This window comes from Sminthopsis crassicaudata, chromosome 5, assembly GCF_048593235.1.
Source record: "Sminthopsis crassicaudata isolate SCR6 chromosome 5, ASM4859323v1, whole genome shotgun sequence".
Classification (NCBI taxonomy): Eukaryota; Metazoa; Chordata; class Mammalia; order Dasyuromorphia; family Dasyuridae; genus Sminthopsis; species Sminthopsis crassicaudata.
The window spans coordinates 43347972-43369444 of NC_133621.1; the positions used below are offsets into that span (position 1 = coordinate 43347972).

Consider the following 21473-nt stretch of genomic DNA (forward strand, 5'->3'; position numbering starts at 1 on the left):
TGGTACTTTGTTGTCCTTTTAAGAAACTTAGGGACATGGAAATGCACGGTACAGTAAGCCAGGCATAATAAATAAAGAGGAGTCACTTATTCATTGACGTGCTAGCAGTAGGAAATAAAATATTTCACCATGAGTTTGGTGGCTATTTGAGCATTCTAATTTAATGGCTTATATTTCAGGGTTTAATTGAGGTGATTTTTAAAATAAAGCTATTAATAATTTAGTGAGATGATAGATATATAATATCATATATGGAACTTTTCAAACTCAGATTTATAAGAGTGACCTGACATAGGGAACTAAGGTTTCCTAGCAACCCAAATAATAGACAGGGAAGTATCCATCCTTCCAGCACAGATTAGAAATGAGAAAATCATATATAAAAAAACCCCTAAACTTCAAAAGCCAATTGCTCATATTCTATTCCAAGCACCAACATGGAGTTTGGTTAATAAAGGGAATGAGATAAATCTTCTCATGATTTTTTTTAAAATGAGGATTAGAAAACTGCTCTATAGTGTATTGGTGATTTACTAAACCCACCTGGATCAGATAATGAATGAAAAATGTAACCCAATTTTTATTACTCCAGTCTGCCTTCCAGAAACATCATGGTGACTTTTGGATAATAGGCTCAGCCAACAGTTCAAGCCAACAAAGAGGCCATGAAAGAAAACAAGCCATTTCTTGAAGTGAGGATTCAGATCAAGAGGATAGGAAATGAAGGCCAATATCCAAAGTAAATCTATGTCAGTTGAGTAGATAATTTGGAGTCTCTCTCTCTTTACAATCTTTATAACCCAAAAGAGTACATTTTTGAAGAAAAAAAGTGATTCTTGAAAATTATATTCTTCTAATAGTCATGTACCAATGTCATAACTGTCCTAAATCTTTGTTACTTCAAAAATAGTATGGTACTAATCATGTCTGAACAAGATACAAAATACAAAGACAAAAAAAATTGAAATAGTCCTTGCCCTCAAGGGGCTTATATTTGAGCAAGACAAGCAGCATGCTGTGTTCTTGGTTATTCTTTTACCTGAAAGTGGATTCTGACATCTGGTCACTCAATGGGAAATCGGAGCAAATGTGAACTTAATGTATTCATTTGAACATTCTGTCTTTATAGAAATGTATAATTAAATGAAGGCATGAGAGTATACAATGAGATTTCAGAAAACAAATGGCATCATAAACAAAAAGATGAAATTGTTAAAATGTTATTCTTGTCATCTACAAAAATGACACGAGTCTAGTGAGTCAACTAATTATACTATTTAATAACTCTTCCTCCCAAGAAAAGAGTGATAATTTTTTTCACCTGTGTTCAAACATGTGCATTAATAAAGACCATTGATCCCTACTATATAAGAAGTAAATCTAATTCTGTGTATGACAGGAACATATTGTTAATTTGTACATTGCCTAAATAAATGAACCATAAAAAATTAACTAGACACTAGCAATGGATTCATTAATTTTTTTCTTTTCAGTGTTTCTAAGCAACATAGGATTTACAGATCCTTATGTAAATTAGGTTTTTAAAGTACACATATAAAGTTCCATGCTGTGATAAATAATTTAGAAAATAGGAAATTTTTGTTGATGCAATTAGGAAAGAAGGGTAATTAGAAAAAGAAAATCACTGTCATTCCAGAATGTTCAAATTCTATGTCAAGGTATATAAGTTGGAACTTAGTTTCTTCATCTTTAAAATGAACTGGAGAAGGATATGGCAAACCAGTCTAATATCTTTGCCACGAAAATCCCAAATAGAATCACAAAGAGTCAGACATGACTTAAGCAACTGAACAATAATAAAAAATGAGCATAACAATAGCATCTACCTAAAGGATTACTGTGAAGGTCAAACAAGATAATGTTTTTGTAATGCTTAGCAGTGCTGGGCATACAACAGATGCTCAATAAATGCTTATTCCCTGCTTCCCCTAGAAGATGAAACCATGTAGGGCTACTTACCCTAATTTGAACCTTCAAGCGCTCCCAATTACTTATAGAAACAAGGCCATACTCCTTATACTTGTACAATACAGCCCCACACTACCCTTCCATCTTTCCATCTACCATCATCCTTTCTAAGCTCAGGCCACATTAGTCTCTTTGCAGTCCCCTGAATAAGCTTCATTTGTTCTTTGTCTGAGCCATAAAACCCTAAGTGGCTGCTGCTCTTGCATTGTCTTCTCTTTCTCCCTATGTATCTGAATCCTGCCTACGCTACAGATGCCACATCCTCTGTCCTCTATGGGGGCAGCCCTTGAACTCTTCAGCACCCTAGCACTCTCCCTCTCCCTCTTTTTGTCTCCCTATTCCTCTCTCCCTTTCTCTATCCATTTCCCTTTCCTCCCTCTCCCTCATCCTCTCTCTTTTTCCCTCTCTCTCTTCCTCTTTTCCTCCCTCTCTCCCTCTCCTTCTCTCTCTCTCCTTCTCTCTCCTCTGAACAATCTCCTGTTGCCCTCAATGTCTTGTCTGCTCATATTACTACTGTATGTCATTAGATATCTTTACCTACATCTCTGCCTTGACTAACTAACCTTAATCTTCTTGAGAACCAGTGAGATCATAAACCTTTCCTGTACCTTGCACAAAGTCTGGCTTAAACAGCAGTAGATACTCATTACATGAGGTCTTCCTTTAAAGATAGACGGGTCCTTAGGGATCATTTAATCCAATCCCCTCATTTAAGAATAATGAAACAGGATTCATTCCAGGAAATTGTTTGCCCAAGGTCACACCATTAGTATGCAAATGAGCTATGAAATTAAATCTTCTAACTTTTGTGCCTTGATGCTTTCCTTCTTTCCCAATACATCATGGGATAAGATATTTGGAGCTCAAAGCTCTAACCTTCTTATTTTATAAATGAGGAAACTGAATCCAAAGTCACACAGGGAGTAAGGGGAAGATACAAGATTTAAACTCAGGCCAACTGTACCTCATTTGATTATCTGCAATTTTTAAAAGAATTAGTTCCTATATGTTCAGGGTTCCTCCCTCCATTATTCAAAGTTCAGATAATGTAGTTACTGGGTGATCCATAAAGAGTAAAAATTTCATGATCATCTTTACTTGGAAATTATAACCTTTCCCCTTATGTTTTAACCTCATAATAGTAGGTGAAAATGAGTGTAAAGGGCAGCCTTCAAGGAGAAAAAACATCAGCAGAGGGCTCCAGGATGTTTTAAGGGACTGAAAGGAAAGAAACAGGACAGACCCAGCCACTCCCCTGGTCTAAAAGAGGATGATGAGGAACTCATGATATCTATCCATCTATCATCTATCTTTTTTTTTTAAATCACTTTCCCTCCATTTATCCCTCTCTTCTTCCTCTCTCTTTATCTATCATTTATCACATATCTTTCTCCCTATCATCTATCACTTATCATCTATTTTTCATCTATTATCTATTATATTTCTATCTATCCATCTATCTCCCTAATTAGTCAGCTATCATCTATCAATATATCATCTTTCTATCTATTATCTATCTTTCATCTGCCTATCCATCATCTTTCTATCTATATCTATCTTATCTAGCTAATCATTATCTTTCTATCATCTATCTTTCTCTCCAACTCTCTCCACTTATCATATACTGATATATCACCTTTTTATCTATCATCTATCTGCCTATTATCTATTTTTCTATCACCTTTCTACCTATATGATAGATATGTATATATATAATATATATATGTGTGTGTGTTTGTATGTATACATAAGTATATATATATACATATATATTTAAATGTTTATATACTATATATAAATGTGATACAAATAGTAAAATATATAAACAATTATATACATACATATGAATAAACTACAAATATATGTGTATATACCTTAGTACTTAAAATTTTTAACTTAATTTTTAAAAATTAGGAAAAATATTTTCCCTCCCACTTCCCCTGACTTTTAAAAAGAGGAAACATATTACCCTTGTAACAAATATCTGTAGTAAAGGGAAAATAATTCCCATATTAGTCACATCTAAAAATATTGATGTCTCACTCTGTATTCTGAGTCTATAACTTCTATTACTTCTCTCTCAGTTGATAGAATGTTTAATCATAAATTTTCTGTAATTATGCTTAGTTATTGTCTTGGTTAGAGTTCTCATATTTTTTAAAGTTATTTATCTTTACAATGTTTATTGTTATAAATTATTCCCTTGTTTCTATTCATTTCATTCTGCATCAGTTTCTATAAATCTCTCCACATTTCTCTTTATTCCTTTCATCATTTCTTATGACATTGATAGACTATATCTTTAACCATCCCACAATTAATATATACTCTCTCCCTCAGTTTCTTGTTACTTTGCCTCTACTAAAAAAAGTTCTATAAATATTTTTGTACACATTTTGTGTGTTCTTTTCTTCTTTATCTCTTTAGGATATAGACCAAATAGTGGTATATTTCTTGAGTATCTTTCTAAATTATTTGTAATTATAGAATCCTTTAAATCCTCTCCCTTTCTTGCTGTATTCCTAAGCCCCACAATAGGGTGGGATCCCCAAAAGGATGAAGACAACAGTCCTTTTAGTTGTGTTCATTGTGCAGTTGTGTCCAACTCTTTGGGGTTTTCTTGGTGAAGAAGGAATAAAAAAAAATATGACAAGCAGGCTTAAGTGACTTGCCCAGACTCATATACCTAGTAAACATCTGAGATCATATTTGAGTTTGGGTCTTCCTGAATCCAGGCCCAATGCCATTGAGCTTTCCTTTACTCTTCTTTTAGTTTTAAATTCACAGGAAGTTTGGATTTTATTCATCTAAGTTTCATTGTGGTAGTGATTTAAAGGAAGACATTGAGCAAAATAACTGAAGGAAGATAGTACTGGCTTCTCTTTGTTCAAAATCAAATAGCCATAATGGTTTTACAGTTTAAAAAAAAAGAGTTTTTCTATATGCTAAAATGACAAACTCCTTGGAGGCAATCTATCTTGCCAAATGGGCTCAAACTCCTCTACCTCTGACACTCATGTCATTTGCTCATGTGTAAATCACTGAACCTCCTAGCTTTAGTTTCCTTATCTAGAAAATGGGGAAAATACCCCTTCATAAGTTCATTATGAAGATTAAAGAATAATCAGTATAAAATATTTTATAAATTTTAAAGTATTGGAAATATCTTCACTAATTATTATTATTACTACTACTTTGTATCATAAAGTCTCAGAATGTAAAGGGATCTCAGAAGTTATTGAGTCAACCCCAAGTAAGTAAGAAGGCCCTCTATAGTATGCATGAAGTATGGTAATTCTTGTTTGGCTTTGATGTTCCCCTATGAGAAAGAACATCTTGGGACAGAGGAAAGAACACTAAATTTGGGTTCAAGAGACCAAAGAGTAAATATCAGCTCTATTTACTAGTTGAGTAACCTTGGACAAATATCATCCATCCTCCATGGATTTCATCAGTTATTCTATAAATAAAAAGTAATTCAACAGTTAGATTCTATGATGTATAAGGCCCTTCTGCTATCAAAGTTATGTTCTTATGAAAGTTGTTTGAGAGTCCAGCTAGATGAGTGTGGAGATGCCATCAGGAGATGATTTTTTTTTTGCAAATACAGAAACTCACAAAAATAATCTCAAAATGAGCTAGAGAAGAAAATGGCCAACCACTCCCGTGTCTTTGCCAAGAAAACTCCAAATGGAACTACCAAGGTTGGACATGACTGAAATGACTTAACAATAACAGAAACCTGAAAAGCAGAAGGTTTGGGTGGCAGAGTATGAGACAGACACACAGCTGTCTTTAAGTATATGAAGGGTTAGCATTTGAAACAAGGGTAAGATGATTTGTTCTGTCCAGCTGTAGAGGGCACAACCTGTAATAATGAAGAGACACATAGAATTCCACAGAGGCAAACTTAGATGTGATACCAGGAAGAGTTTCCTAACAACACTGACTACTCAGAGGTGGAATTGGTTTCCCCAGCAGGCAATTCCTCCTCACTGGAAGTCTACAAGCATAGGATAGATGACCATTGGTCTAATATGGTGTACTGAAGATCAATTTTTACATTTCTGTTGGATGAGATAGACATTAAGGTTCTTTTCAGCTCTCAGATTCTGTGATTCTACAAAATAGGAAGTATCTATAAAGCAAAGACTAAACCATCTCTCCTGTTATAACGCAGAGTTCTTGCTACTACAAGATACTCTTTCCTCCATTTAATAGTATTTATTTTTTTTCAACATTTACTTTTATAAGATTTTGGGATCTGAATTTTTTCTCCCTCCCTTCCTCCTCTACCCTCTTCCAAAGACAGTAAGCAATCTGATATAAGTTATACATGTACAATCCTATTAAACATATTTCCATATTAGTTACAGTAACAGTCTTTAAGGTAGAAAAAGTGAACACTGGAGACTTAAGGAGCGGCACAAAAGGGTGTGTTTCTCTTTGGTACTGATTGTAGAGGATTTACACATCAAATGGATTGACTAAGCCCTTAGAATCAAGTGGTAAGTGTGATTGCCTTTGGAAGTAATATCTGCTTCACATGAAATAAGTCCTCTGAAGCTATGAGAGTATCTATATCTTGTGAGAGGCTCAACACAAGTAAACTCTTGTTATTTCTTGGTTTAGAAGTACCAAGAGACTGGGCCAAAGACTGGCCCTTCTTCCCCTTAACCCTATCTTCATATTTTTCCCTTATCATCCAACGTATCACCTACTGAGTGGTCTAAGATGCAACAGCCACCTCTTCTCCTAGCCAATTCCCCCTGCTCCTAAGTTCAGCTGATCATTCCTGAAACAAAAATTTATCTGTGCTATTTTCCATTCTATCCCCACCTGACTAGTTATTCTGATCAATTAATTTGGAATTTAATTTCAATTTATAATAAGATTTACATTTTCATTAGGGGATTTATTGTTTTAAACTAAAGAAGCTATGTGGTCATTTCATAATTAATTGCTAGGCCAATGAAAAAGAGTTTGTTCGTTGGAAGAGAGAAATGCTTACAGAAACAGGGAATTAAAAAAGACTTTAGATAGCATTGTATCTGAGAAAGTAAGTATTCAAGATTCCGAGAAATTGGATGACTTTTCCCAAATGACACAGCTCTAGTTAGTGGCAGTTAGCACCAGAACACTGCTCTCTTAATATAGTCTAGTGATTATTATGTTACACACGGGTGACAATCTGGATCTGCTTCAAATGATAGCATGCAGATGTTCACCTGCCTTGTCTATATGCAAAAGCCAGCTTTGGCCACGGGGAGATATATCATGGTAGAACTCGAGTGAATTCTATTATGAGACTTCTATCATTTCTTGTGCCAAGGGAAAATTGGAATGAGCCTTCATCTTCCTATGACTACAAAAACCCCAAATGGCAAATTAAGCCACAATAAGACTGCATTGCAAAGACAAACCTTAGAGGGAAAAAAGCAAATATGTCCCTCATGGACACATTGCGTGTTCTGATCTCTTCTTTCTTGAATTGATCATGTAATGCTCCTAAAGTCCTACCCAATGCCACAAAGTGACATTTAGGTGATCCTGTCAGAAGACTATAAAAATGCTATGTAATGGTCTGGTGAATATTTTTTATTCATGGGTTTTATTCATTCATATCATCAGGAACTCTTAAACCTTGACTTAAAGTTTCCTTCCTATGCACTGTTAATTGTCCCCTTGGATAATACTTTTGATGGGAGAATTTCAGAGCTGAAAGAATTCTTCAGTCTTAATTGCTAATTGCTGTTCATTTTGGAGACTGGAATTCCTGATGTTTTGGGAGCAATTGATCTCCAAAATTCTCAAGATAAGGAGATTTTTTTAAAAATTGAATTTCATTTCTCTGGTGTTCTTAGGAATTTCATAGTGCAGTCTTTTCCACAAAATCCTTCTTGGGAAGAAAAAAAAAATGAGGAAAAGTGGAAAGGGAAAACTTGGAAGAATGCACTATGTAAAAATCCTTAAAATTGTATAAATCATAGGTTTCAAACTCATCAGAGTACAATGTAATGGGACATGTTTAAGAAAATAAATAAAAATGCAATACAACATAGATGATGCTAATTTGTGATTTTCTAAGTCAACAAGGATTCTTATTTGAATTGTATTCCACTGATACAAATCATTCCTTCAATTTCATTATGCATAACATGCTTCAAATGACTTGCTTCAATATGGATTTTACTTGATGGCTTACTAGAATTTTGGAGATCAGTTGTGCCCAAAACATCAGGAATTTCATTCTCCAAAAATGAACAGCAATTAGCAATTAAGATTGAAGAACAGGGATTTGAGTTTCAGATGCAAACTTTTCTTTATCTTTTCATTTCCTTTCTTCTTTTCTTCCTCCACCCCACATACAAGCACAGAGTAAATGCCTGGAAAAATATCCCACAGAACTCTTCCAAGTGAGGAGGGAAAAAGTAAGGAGAGAAAATATATGTTTGCCAGTTGAGGAGAGGAGAATACTTTAATTAAGAATCTCCCTGAAATGACAATTCAGTTACAATTTCCCATTACTCCCCCTTTTTTTTTGTAGCCAAGAGCTGGTAGGCATCCCTGTGGAAGAAAGAATTGGATGGGTGTCCCAGTAGTAGCACTAGGAGCCTATAGACCCCATTCTTACCTGGTTTGCTGGCAGACACAACACAGCCACACCCTCTCCTTTTTCTGGTAGGAACTGCAGCTTTTGCAGATATTGTACTTGCAGTCACAGCATTGCCTCTTCGTGTTGAGGAGAAAGGTGAAGGGGGCACAACAGCGCATGCAGCAGTGCTCTGTGAACTGACGGTGCTTGGAGAGGATGCTACACTTGCTGCCTTCTTCATCAAGCTTTTGCTTCATCTCGCTGGGAAAACATGAGAAAGAGAAAAAAGAATAAGTGAGAATCTCTAGTCACAGCACATAAAAGCTTGCCCGAATCCTCCTTCCCCTTTTCCCATATAACTCATTATCAGCTATTCTCCAATGAATCAGTAAACTTACTTTTTGTGTTTGATGCTAGGTATACAATGACAAAAATGTAAGAGTCCTAGCCAACAAGTATGTGTGGTTACATACTACACATCAATGATTATATGTGCATAAATATTATATATATATATATATATATATATATATATATATATATATATATAGAGAGAGAGAGAGAGAGAGAGAGAGAGAGAGAGAGAGAGAGAGAGAAAGAGAGAGAGAGACAGAGGTGGAAAGAGAGAGAGAAGAGATGGAAAGATTGAGGAATAGAGAAGAAAAGAGAAATAGGGAGCAAGAGAGTGAGAGGGAAGAGGAAAAATAAAGGGTAAGGATGAGGTTGAAAAGAGAGAGAGGGAAAGAAAAGAAGGAAGGGAGATAAGGGGAGAGACAGAAAGAGATACACAGAGAATTAATATGAAAATAAGTCATTTTAGTTAGGGAGATAGAAGGTATCAGAAGTCAAGGAAATCAGGCAGTCTTTAAGCATATAACCACACCTTGAAGGAAGAGAAATTTTCTTTAAGATGAAAAAGAAGTTTATTCCAAGCATGAGCTCTGAGATATGAGATGATATGCTGTGTATAAGGAGCAGAGAGAAAGCCATTTTGACTGGATTCATGTATCCTGGAATTTTTTCCTAGACTCTATTTTTGTCTACCACATTTAGTATATTAAAGACTATGGGATTGTTAATTCGCATACTATTATTTTCAAATGTCCACATAAAAATTATTTGATAATAATAATATAACAAAATATTATAATTATGATAATATAATACAATCATTATTAATAATACAATATGCAATATAATTGGAATAATTACAAGATAAAATAATTAATATAGTGATATGATAGTAATAGCTATCACTTACATAGCACTTTAAAGTTTATAAAGTACTTTACAAATAATATCTCATTTGATAATCACAACAAACCTGTGAGGTAGCTACTATTATTATGTCCATTTTACAGTGAGAAAACTAAGAAGAAAATCTGAGCAGCTTGCTTAATAAGATCACATATCTTGAAAGTATTTTAGGCAAGATTTGAACTAATTTCTTTCTGACTTCACACCTAATACTCTATCCATCAAGACACTATCTGTCCCTCTTGTTAGAGACAACATAGAACCAGTTGAAAAGGACAATTTTGGTCTGTCCATAAAATATACTATAACAATTTATTTAATGTCAATTAAATTTCCACACCATTGCCTTGCCCAGATTGACCATATTCCATGACATCTGGACTCAACATTTGCCATTTGAAAAACAAATGTGCCATAGTTATAACTGTTCAGAATAGTTTCTCTTTTCTCTTGGAAAATCTGATCGGATTTTCCCTAATTCTTCAGCATAATCTCAATGAATCAGAAATAGAAAAATATTTTTTTCAGAAGTTGTAGTGAAATCTATCCATTGCTAAATCATAAAGGAACAGTTCACTTGGCTAAGTGATTATGGAACAAACAGCATGTGATTTAAAGATACTTCAAAAGACTAATTTCTCAAGGTCTCCTTCCATGGGATAAAGGTACCAGTGTATAAATGTGTTAGAACATATAGAGTTGTTATAATTCAATTTAGAAAAGAGAAAAACATTTATGACAGTGAGGACATTTCGACACTAGGGACCTAATGAAGCAGTTCTGGAGTGGGAAGGCAAGTGATGTAACTCATTGCAGCTAAGTTTAGCAAAAGAATTTTGTATTAATGAGGAGAAATGGACTAGACTATCCAGTAGATACCTTTCAGCAGGTCAGCTCCGTGATGAATGTCTATGACAGTTGCCAAAGACACAAGTTAACTTGCAGAGCCATGAAGCAGTAGATAAACTATACCTGAAGTAGCAACAGGACTCAGAGAACACATTTTGCAAATACCCAGATTTTTACTTGACTCTAAATGTCACTCACTCAATATTATGGAGCTAAATACATGATGTTTAGTACGTTTAATCAATAGAAATCATTATTCTTAGTCTTCCCTCAGGAAGGAAAAGTAGCCAGCTAGAGTTCCATGATATATCTACAATTGAACTCATTATCTTTGCCCTTAAATTCTCCTCTTTTCCCAATTTCTCCATTTCTGTAGACATTACCATTTTCCCAGTCATTCTTAAGTTTCAAATTTTCAAGTCCTTCTCACATTCATTCTCAACAATTTTCACCTTCCAACATCATCCGAATTCAGTTTGTTCCCAATTCTTCTTAATTCTTACTCCACATTTCTCACAGTCATTCACTTCTTACCTGTTAGAACACTCAATTCAGGCTCTCGTCCTCCCTTGCTTGAAATATTTGCAATAATCTCCCAATTAATTCCCTTCATATAGTTTCCATCTCTAATCTATCCTTCACATGGCAACAAATTAATATTTCTCAAGCCATAGTCTGTCCATGATATTTTCTTATTCAAGAAATGTTTTCCTAATTCTTAGAAAAAATCATTAGACCTTACCATCCCTTCTTAGCTTCTCCCCTAAATCTCACTTTCTTTTCTCAGCCCAACTCCTTGAAAAAGCTGTCTTCACTTAGTGTCTCCACTTTCTTTGTATTTACTCATATCCATTGCAATCTGACCTCATTGCTCAATAGAAACTGCTCTCTTCAAAGTTACTAATTTTTGTTTTGTTTTGTTTTGTTTTTTGCTGAGGCAATTGGGGTTAAGTGACTTGCCCTAGGTCACACAGCCAGAAAGTATTAAGGGTCTGAGGTCATATTTGAACTCAGGTCCTCCTGATTTCAGGGCTGGTGCTCTATCCATTAGACCAACAGGCTGCCCTGCTAATAACTTTTAAAATGCTAAATCAGATAGTCTTTTCTCAGTATTCATCTCAAGCTTATCTGCAGTATTTGAAATTATCATCCCTACCACATAGTCGCTCTTCTCTGGATTTTCACAATGCAGCTTTCTCTTGAGTCTTTCATTTCTTTGACAACTCTTTTTTAGTCTTTTTTATTGGTTCATCATCCATATTATGCCTTCTAGTGTAATTGTCTCAGGTTCTGCTTTCTTGATAATCTCATTAGCCCTCATGGTTTTATTATCTCTGTGTGGATAATTCACAGATGTGTATGCACATAAGGATGTACATAGATGTTACATATATAATATATAATATAAATATATATGACATGTATACAAATGTGTTTATATACATGTCTACATAAAATTCTCTCTATGTCTCTGTCTCTATCTGTCTTTGTCTCTGTCTCTGTCTTCCCCTATTAACAGGAAATAGTTTGAGGAAAGGAAAATAATGTAAAAATGAATAAGAAAGAGGGAACCAATGGAGAGCACAGGTTAAAGGATTAGACTTAGCAATAAACAGGGATCTCCCTACTTCTGATATTGGTAAGAAGGAGAAAGGGTGAGTGATGGCTGTCTTCCAAAGCATTTTTTGGCTTACCAATTTCCCTACATCTGGGTCCTGTAGTCTTCCTGCCTATCATCAGACATATTTATGTAGCTATGGACCTCTGGCCATCTATTCCACTGATCATCTGTTAGGGTTCCTAGGTTCTTCATCTATCCTAAAGCTGAACTTTCTTGTGTTTTGTCTCTCCCAATTAGAATGAGAGACCCTTGGGGATGTCTTCTTTCAAATTGTGTCCCCAGCACTTAGCACAATGTTTAGCACATAGTAAGCCCTTACTAAATGTATTTTCATCATCAACTTATTAATTCAATGCATCATTCACTCATTCATTCATGGTTAATTTAATGGTAATAGTTTGAGGAATGCAGTAAGGCAGCTGAAAGAGCTTCCACTAGATGGCCATAACTTTCTTAGTAAATCAATCAACCAGAATGGTCTTTAAGCACCTACTATGCACCAAGCATTGTGTGAGGGCACTGAAGGATGATATTTATGTCAACAGCTTTAATCACGAGCCTCATGGGTAAAACTTGGATATAGGATATGCAGAAGAGCTTTCTGATAATCAAGGAATGAAATGGGATAGAATCAATAAGAATAGAAGCTAAGAATTTTTCAAGTAGCAATGAGGGCCCAACTTAGTTAACTATAAATCATAGTAGCCAAGTGAAAACAACATTATTGTATCTAGTTGTAATTAGTAGCTTGGAAGTGGGAATGGATAAATCAAATAGTGGTAATAGTTGAGTGTTAGCAATGGATAAAGATGAGGGGTAAGAGATTCTAATATGGTATCTGACAGCTCTTAGACCATTAAAATGAAAGCAATTGAAAACAGAGTGAAGTAAATAGACTGGGACAATCGGAAGTAGTTAAGGAATTATGAAGAGAGAGTATGATATTTGTTGAAATTTAATGATTCCACTATTGCCCCAAGGAGTACTAGATGGCACAATAGAAAGAGCATCAGGTGTGGAGTTGGAAAGACTATTCTTCATAGGTTCAATAGCTGTATGACCTTGGGCAAGTCAGCTATCCTTGTTTGCCTCAGTTTCCTCATCTGTCAAATTGAGCTGGAGAAGAAAATGGCAAACCATTCCAATATCTCTGCCAAGAAAACCCCAAAAGGGGTCACAAAGAGTTGTACACAACTGAAATCATATAAGAAGAAGAAATTACTCATACTCCATTTTGGTGATATCTAAAAAGTTCAATGAGAAAATTATCACATTCAAATTACAAACATGTTAGTAATGAGCAAAAAATGTAAAAGTAAAATGACAGGGTTCTATAATGTTTTCTCCTTGGTGGCTGATTGTAGAATCTTTCCCCACTTCTACCTATTCTTCACATGACCAAACTGTTTTTCTAAAGCACAAATCTAACCATGTCATCTCCCTATTCAAAAAACTGTAATGGATCTCTAGTGCCTCAAAAATCAAATAGAAATTCTCCTAGAATATCTCCTAGGTTTTTAAAATCCTTTTTATCTTTCTAGGCTTCTTATTCTTTACTTTCCTCCAATAACCTGCTCTATAGTTACCATTTTGTGTTCCACAATACCATCTACCAACTGTCTCATTGGCATTGATGTTGAGTATCCTCCATGACTGGAGGGAGAGTTCTTCCACCTCATCTTTAATTCCTACTTTCCCTGGTCTCCTTTAAGGTTCCACTCAAATGTCACATTCTGCAGAATACTTTCCCCAAAGTTTTGGGGGCTTCATTTTCCCATTTGGAAAATAAATTCTTATACTAGATGACCCATAAAGTCTCGTCTATCCCTAACCATATATTGCTCCTTTAAGGTTCATTCTGTCTCTACATCCTGTGTTCTATGAACAGATCGAAACTCATTTCTATTTTTAAAAAGCATATAACAAAAATACACTTTTACTTTAAAGAGCTCAAGGGAGAAAATTCATATGCCATTAATTAATTTGATCACCATTTTAATGATTTCTAATAGTAAGATATATGAATTTTTTCCTATCATTTTCAGTCCTTCGGCAACTATACTGAATTTTGAGAATAGAAGATTTTCAGTGAATTTCTGTTATATCTGTCTTCTCTACATTTGCACAGACACTACTGTAATTCAGTTGTCTGGACAATTGTGATAGCCTCTTTTTTAGTGTTCATCTTTTCAGTTTCTCCACTTGAAGATTTATCTTTGACATGGTTGCCAAATTATCTCTTAAGGTTTCGCATATAAAAGATCTTCAGTGGTCCTCTATTGCCACTGGAATTAATATAGATTCCTTAGATTCTGCAATATGGATCTAATATACTTCCCCAAATTTGCTTCATTTTCCTTACTTACATGTTCTCTGGGAACTGGACAAACTAGCCCACAAGCTTTTCCCCATATTTCCCATGCCAGCCTTTGTACACAGGTTGCCCACCATGGATAGAATATACCTTCCTTCCCAACTTCTACTGCTTAGAAACCTTAGCTTCCCTGAAAGCTCAGCTGAAACAACACACCCCATGAAGAACCTTCCCTGATTCTTTTTGTTTTCTTAAATCACTTTGTGATTTATCTGTGTCACAGTGTAACCCTAACAGAATATGAGCCCTTTAAACATAGTGAAAAGAGGACTATCCTTGAAATGAGGAAGATCTAAGCATAAATCCAGTGATTTTGGCCAAGTCATTTAATCTCAGTTCCTTAAGCAATTACAAATTATAAAGGAATAACCAGTTAATACACATCAGAAGAGGGAATTCCTTGTCCTACTGAAATAATAGATCCCCAAACCCTCCAAATAAAGCAGTTTGTCACAGACCCACCATATTGTGAAGGTCAAATAAGACAACATATGCAAACTGTTTTTAAAACTTTACAATTCTCTTTGAAAGTCTATTGTTATGATTTTTTTGTAGCCTGGATACCTAAAATGGTCCTTTGCACATAGAAAATACTTAATAAATGCTATTGAACTGAACTGAGTTGTTGATCCCAATGTGACTTGTCTTTTTTCCCTGTTGCTTTTCACAAAAAAATCCATGTTTAGTTAACTCCAGGAATCTGGGGAGAAGTGGTGAGAATATTTTAACATTGCTATATCCCTATGAGGATTTCACCATATATCATGAAAACATGTGTTCTTCTCATCTCTCTATAAATATAACCAGGTTTCCCCAACTGAATTTAAATACAGAAACAAACAATGAGAAATTTCCATGATCCTTCTCTCCTTCCCAGGTACCAGCCTATCTCTTTCTTTCCCTTCATTGCTAAGCTTCTTGAAAAAGCTGATTATACTAAATACTTCCATTCACTCATTGTCACCCTAATCCCTACCTTCCAAAGTCCTTATAATATACTTCTGTACTCAAAATCATTGGCTGGAGAATAAAAAAATTTGCTTGATACCTGAAGGTCTATGAGGAAGACAGTTCACATTTCGGGGCTTTTGTTTTTCATCTGAAAAATGTGGGAGTTGCACTAAATGAACCTGATGGTCCTTTTCTAGCTGTGAATCTATGATCCTAAAATCTCTGTCCCCTTCACTAATTCCTCACTTTCTTAAATCCTCTAAGGCGACTGTGTTTGGTAATCTAATTTCTTCCCATAGTTTCAATACCACTTCTATACCAATATAACTCTCCTCTCTTGATCTCTGATCTGAGCTCGGGACCCACCATTGCAATTGGCCTAAAGGATATTTTAATTGATTTTTCTACCTAGATATTTCATCAGAACCTCAAATCCATCAAGACCTCCAATCCAGTCCATTCTCTTTCTCTTTACCCTGTACCACCTTCTTCTAGCTTTTTCTTTTCTTTCTATTGTACCACATTGGGGTTGGGGTTAATAGGAAAGAAAGTACTTTCTCAAGTTATTCAGTCGATAAGTATTTATTGAATCCCTCCTATGGTTTCAGCCACTGTCTCAAGTATAGGAAATATAAAGAAAAGAAAAAGACGATCCCTGTTCTTGAGGAACTCACAATCTAATAGAAGGTTAATGTTCCAGTATCTGGAGTTTGATCAGTCCTAGGATTTGCAAAAGGAAAGGATTTATCTAATACATAAAACTACTAACCAGAATTTTTAAAATTTAGAGAAACAGACTATGGGACCCTGAGGCATAGCAACTCTGATCAATCAAATCTATAACAAGGGAACTAGAACTAAGTAAAAATTCAAGTTAGGCAGGGAAAATACCAGAAAAGTACACAGACTATCTTTTCATTGATGTTTTGGACCAACATTAAAGCAACTAGTGAATCTGTTTACATTTCCAGTGGGTACTATGGCACACTCTGTCCTCTCTCCTTTCCTAGGAATGCATCATAGTCAAACACTTAGAATCTACCTAACAAACTGGACTCATGTTAGAAGAGAATATAGAAGGAGTGTGGGAAATTTCTCTGGGAAATGGGAACCCTCCACTATACAAGGGTCTGCTGATTAGAGAACTTTGAAACATAACAGTAATGATGGCAACAAAACTCTACCATCCTTGGTAGAGGACATGGTCTACCTTTGAGAGACTTATGGTGGTGAGCCTTTATCTCTTGGCCACATAATATCCTGGGCAGCTTCAGTTATAGTTCAACATTAAAATGGGCTTCTTTCCTTTCTTTCTTGAATTTTATAAAGTCGAGTAGTATGACCATGGAAATGAATTAGGACTCAGAGGCCTTATATTAATTTTTTCTTGTGCCTCCAGGGCTATTCCTTGTTTCTGTTTAGAAATATGTGTGCTAGGAACCAGTTTTATTTGGATACTGTGTGGATTTACTAATTCTCATAAGATACTTGGGAAAAACTGTGATGAGTAATAAAAGACAGGCAGGGGAGTGGCCAACAAAATGTGAATTTATTCAATCAATGTGAATACTTGAATTTGATTAATCCCTGCCTAATCAGAATCCTTGGACAATTCCAAAGTAGGATTTGATAAAGGATGTTAGTTGTTCAGTTTTGGATTGTTAGAGCATTAGCTGAATTCTTAAATAGGCAGATCTGGGCTAGAAGCATGGAATCCCAGAGTTGGGAGGTACCTGAGACCATTAGTCTAATCCATTCCCTAAACAAGAATCCTCTTCAATATATCTCCCAAATGGGTCACCCAGTATGAGCTTAAAAATACGAGCAGGAGAACCCCAATGATTCTTGAGGTAGCTCAATTTTATTTTAAAGTTGGCCTAATTGTTAGGAGTTTTATCTTAGAGCAAATCTGAATTCATCTCTTTGCAGATTAAGTCTGATCCTTTTTCCACCATGGCAGTCCCTAAAATGTTTGAAGATATTCATTGTCTTCCCTCATACCATCTCTTTTCCAGACTAAACATTATCTGCCCCTTCATACTGCATGACCTCAAGGCCCTATAATCCCAGTTACCTTTTTCTGGATAGCTCTTCAGTCAACTTCATTCTTGATGTTTTGAAGTAATAAAGAGGAACTAGGCTTTGACATCACCTCTCACACAGCATTCTTATCTAAAGTTCCTCTGCTTCACCTTTAGCCAGGATACTGAGCATAGGACTCTCTCTCTCTCTCTCTCTCTCTCTCTCTCTCTCTCTCTCTCTCTCTCTCTCTCTCTCTCTCTCTCTCTCTGTGTGTGTGTGTGTGTGTGTATGTATAAAATCAATAGTCAAGAAAGAGATGCTACTGTTGATGTTACATTAAATACAAGACAGGAAACTAAGGATTATAACCTCTAAGTGTTTTTCCCACTTCCAATAATAACTTATAGAAACTGGGCCTTAAGTAAAAAAAGACCTAAATTCAAATCTGGCCTCTGACAGTTACTAGGTCTGTGACTCTAAGCAAATCACTCAAATTCTCTTTGCCTCAGTTTCCTTATCTGTTAAATGAATATGGCAATAGTACTTACTCCCTATGATTGTTATGAAGATAAAATGAAATAATATTTCTAAAGGCTTTGCAAACCTTATGGCATATAGAAGTGATATTATTATTATTATTGTAACATTGAATAAAGTAACTCCTGCAAATGAAGATCTCACACCTAAGTGAGAAAATTGTTCTGGGTCACCTTCCTCCTAATATCACAATCATACAAATACTTAACTTTTCTCAAGTATTCATTGCTCAAGATTTGGGAACAAAGGATGACATGTATTCAAATTCACAATACACCATTCTATCAAATTTCACAACACCCACTGCCAAGCTTGATGCCAGTCAGCAAATGGATTTACTCCCATTCATATGCTAATGGAATTTGGGTGAGTAGGTATGATTTAAATCTAGCATTTACTGTCCCTAATGCATTATTTGTTCTCGGAATTGTTCAGGTGTTTTCTGAATTACTTGGCTCATATTCCCCCAGTAAAGGCCTATCTTATTGGTTCGGTATACCAGCTCTGGAAAGTTTACCAGGCTGGGAGGGCTTGGAACACAGGCTATAATAAGAAATTTTAAAATTTCTTTTTATTTGATTATTATTTGGGGTTCAGGGCTGCTTCTCCTATTTAGGAGATTCTTAGGCTGGCTGAAATCCCATATGATGGTAAAATTTAGTGAAGGCATTCAGACATTGCTGATATAAGAAGCCACAAGGGAGGCCAGGCTTCCCAAAGTAATTTGATTTGTTATATTTGTGGAGCCATCCCAAGGAACTCAGGCTCTGGAGTAATCTTTTGCCATGTAAATCTCTTTGTAAATATAATTTTGATGGATAAATCTAAACAATCTACCCTCAAAAAGTAATGCTCTTAAGTTTATCTCTATAAATGTTTTTATTTCCACTGGCTAATATGTGAGATTCTGTCTAAATGCCTTGAAAATTCAGCTCTTGATGAACCTAAATACACCTTGGCCTCCAATTCTAACCCTAAACCCTAAGCCTAACCATAATGCCTCTGACTCTCACCTTAACTTCTAACCCTAATCAACTCTGATTTTGACTCTGACTCTAATCCTAACCCTCCGATTTAGAAGGCTACAAAACAAACATTATTTCTTTGTCTCTCTCTGATGTATTTGGAAACTACGTAAGCTTCATTAGAACACACTGGGGTTCACTGTTGTTTTTCTGAGCTATGAACCTATGCTTGAGCATAATAAAACCTAGGTTTTATCCCCTGAAATCTCTGCATGATAATAGAGTTATTGCACAAGAGCTCAGTATGAATATATTTTCCCTGTAAAAAACAAACTACAAACTATGCCCCTGTCTTTCAAGGCTCAGCCTGGTTAAGCTTGGTTGATTTCTTCCATTTTTAGATTATAGCATTTAGCACTCAAAGGGCTTTACGTGGTTCTGATCCACCCTTTCATTTTATAGGTAAGAAAACTGACAGACAGGTGAAATGCCATAATGAAAATCATATAGGTAGTAAATGACAGAGCTAGGATTCTAATCCAAGGCCTCTAGTTCTTCCTCCTGTCCCCCACTCAAATTATGCTACCTCCCCATTGGGATACCTTTGTCCTTTTTAATAAGTTGAAATAACAAAGGTGTTCATCAAAATTTGTTACCTCTAAATGTAGAGAGATGAGCTTTATTATACAGTTAGTGAGTAGCTCAAAGAGGAAGATGTATATAGTCCACAGAAAATAAATAGCTCACTGGAATAATTCCTTTGATTTCTTTAACTCATGGAAGGGAAGGCTTGGACTACTATTCTTCAGGTAACCTACAGACACGCCTTTGTGGATGCATGGAATTCTTCTGCCAACATAAATTGAGGACCAGCTCAAATTCCATCTTCCTTTATAGAATTTTTCCTCTCTACCCTGATCATGTCCTTTCTCTTTCCTGAATTTCTTTAGCACTTTTTGTCATGTCATTTATTTGACACATAATGGATACTGCCTTATGTTAGCAGATTCTTTACAAATCTGTTTGATCTATGGACTTAGACTATATACTTCCTGAGGGCAGGGATCTTCTTTTGCTTTTTTCACCACCTATAAAAACTAGCAATTATATTCTCTAGAGAATAGGAACTCAGTAAATATGAGTTGATTTTTTTTGATGGGAAAAGGAATGATTTATAGTCAATTTTGGAAAGAATTCACCTAAGTCTGAATATTTATTCCTTTTCATGGGATATTACAATGTACCCAAGAACAAAGCTTAAGCTTAACCAAACACTAAAGAAAAAGAAACAAAGAACTCTCTCTCTCTCTCTCTCTCTCTCTCTCTCTCTCTCTCTCTCTCTCTCTCTCTCTCTCTCTCACACACACACACACACACACACACACACACACACACACACTGTTTTTCCCCTTAGGATCAGAGAGCTAGATCATATAAATTATCAACAGTATTGAATCTCAGACACAAGTCTATCAAAGAAGCCTCTGAGACTGGCTGGCATGTGTAGGTATTTCATAGATTCTAAATTAAAAGAATGAGAAATGTGCCTGGAAGAGAATTCTTTGGGGACTGAAAAAGCTCTGGGAGTGATTTGGGAAGGGCTACATGAGATTTTTATTATTTCTGATACACAGTGGTGCAAGCTAAAAATTACTTTTTATAACCTACCAATTAAGATTGTAGGGGAAAAAGTTGGTTTCTAAAAGTTTTGTGGATCACACCTTTTGCTTCATTTTAGAAAAGGTAACAATAGTCATTTCCGTCACATACTCTCTTTTTTGGACAAATATGCCATCTTGCTATTCCCTCTATGACATCCCATTTCCTATACTTATGCTCTGCTTACTCTTTCTCTTACATCTTTCCTGAACTCCTCCAGTTTTTGTACTCTCCCTCCCATATTATTTAGTATTTACTTTGTGTGTGTTTATATGTTGTTGTTGTTTGTCCTTCCATCTCTAAGAGGACCTTGATATCAGGGAGATGATGCTCTGACATGTAAGTGAATTGGATTGAAGTGAGGGAGGGCTGTGCAAGGTCACCTGCCTACCTTTCCCCTCCAGAGTCATCTGGATCCAGGGGCCAAATACAGATCAGGATGTGCACATGCATACATATATGTGTGTACATTCGTATATGTATATATATATTTAATACACATGCACACACATGTATAATAACAGCATATAATACATAAACACACAAGGCAATACAATATAAATATATACACATATACACATATGTATACACAAATGTAAATGTATACGTAATAAACAGTTTTAAAAGGCCCATCTAGGGCCATCGCCAGATAAA

General features: G+C 35.5%; 1 protein-coding gene across 3 annotated transcripts in view; it reads right to left on the reverse strand.

Moving 5' to 3' along the window:
• Window positions 1-21473, reverse strand: part of MYRIP (myosin VIIA and Rab interacting protein) — a 403539-nt gene that overhangs the window by 182313 nt on the left and 199753 nt on the right. For all 3 annotated transcript variants that reach the window (XM_074272194.1, XM_074272195.1, XM_074272193.1), the window contains exon 3: window positions 8624-8845. In XM_074272194.1, coding sequence (XP_074128295.1) covers window positions 8624-8845 — 222 coding nt within the window. The remainder of the gene's footprint in view (window positions 1-8623; window positions 8846-21473) is intronic.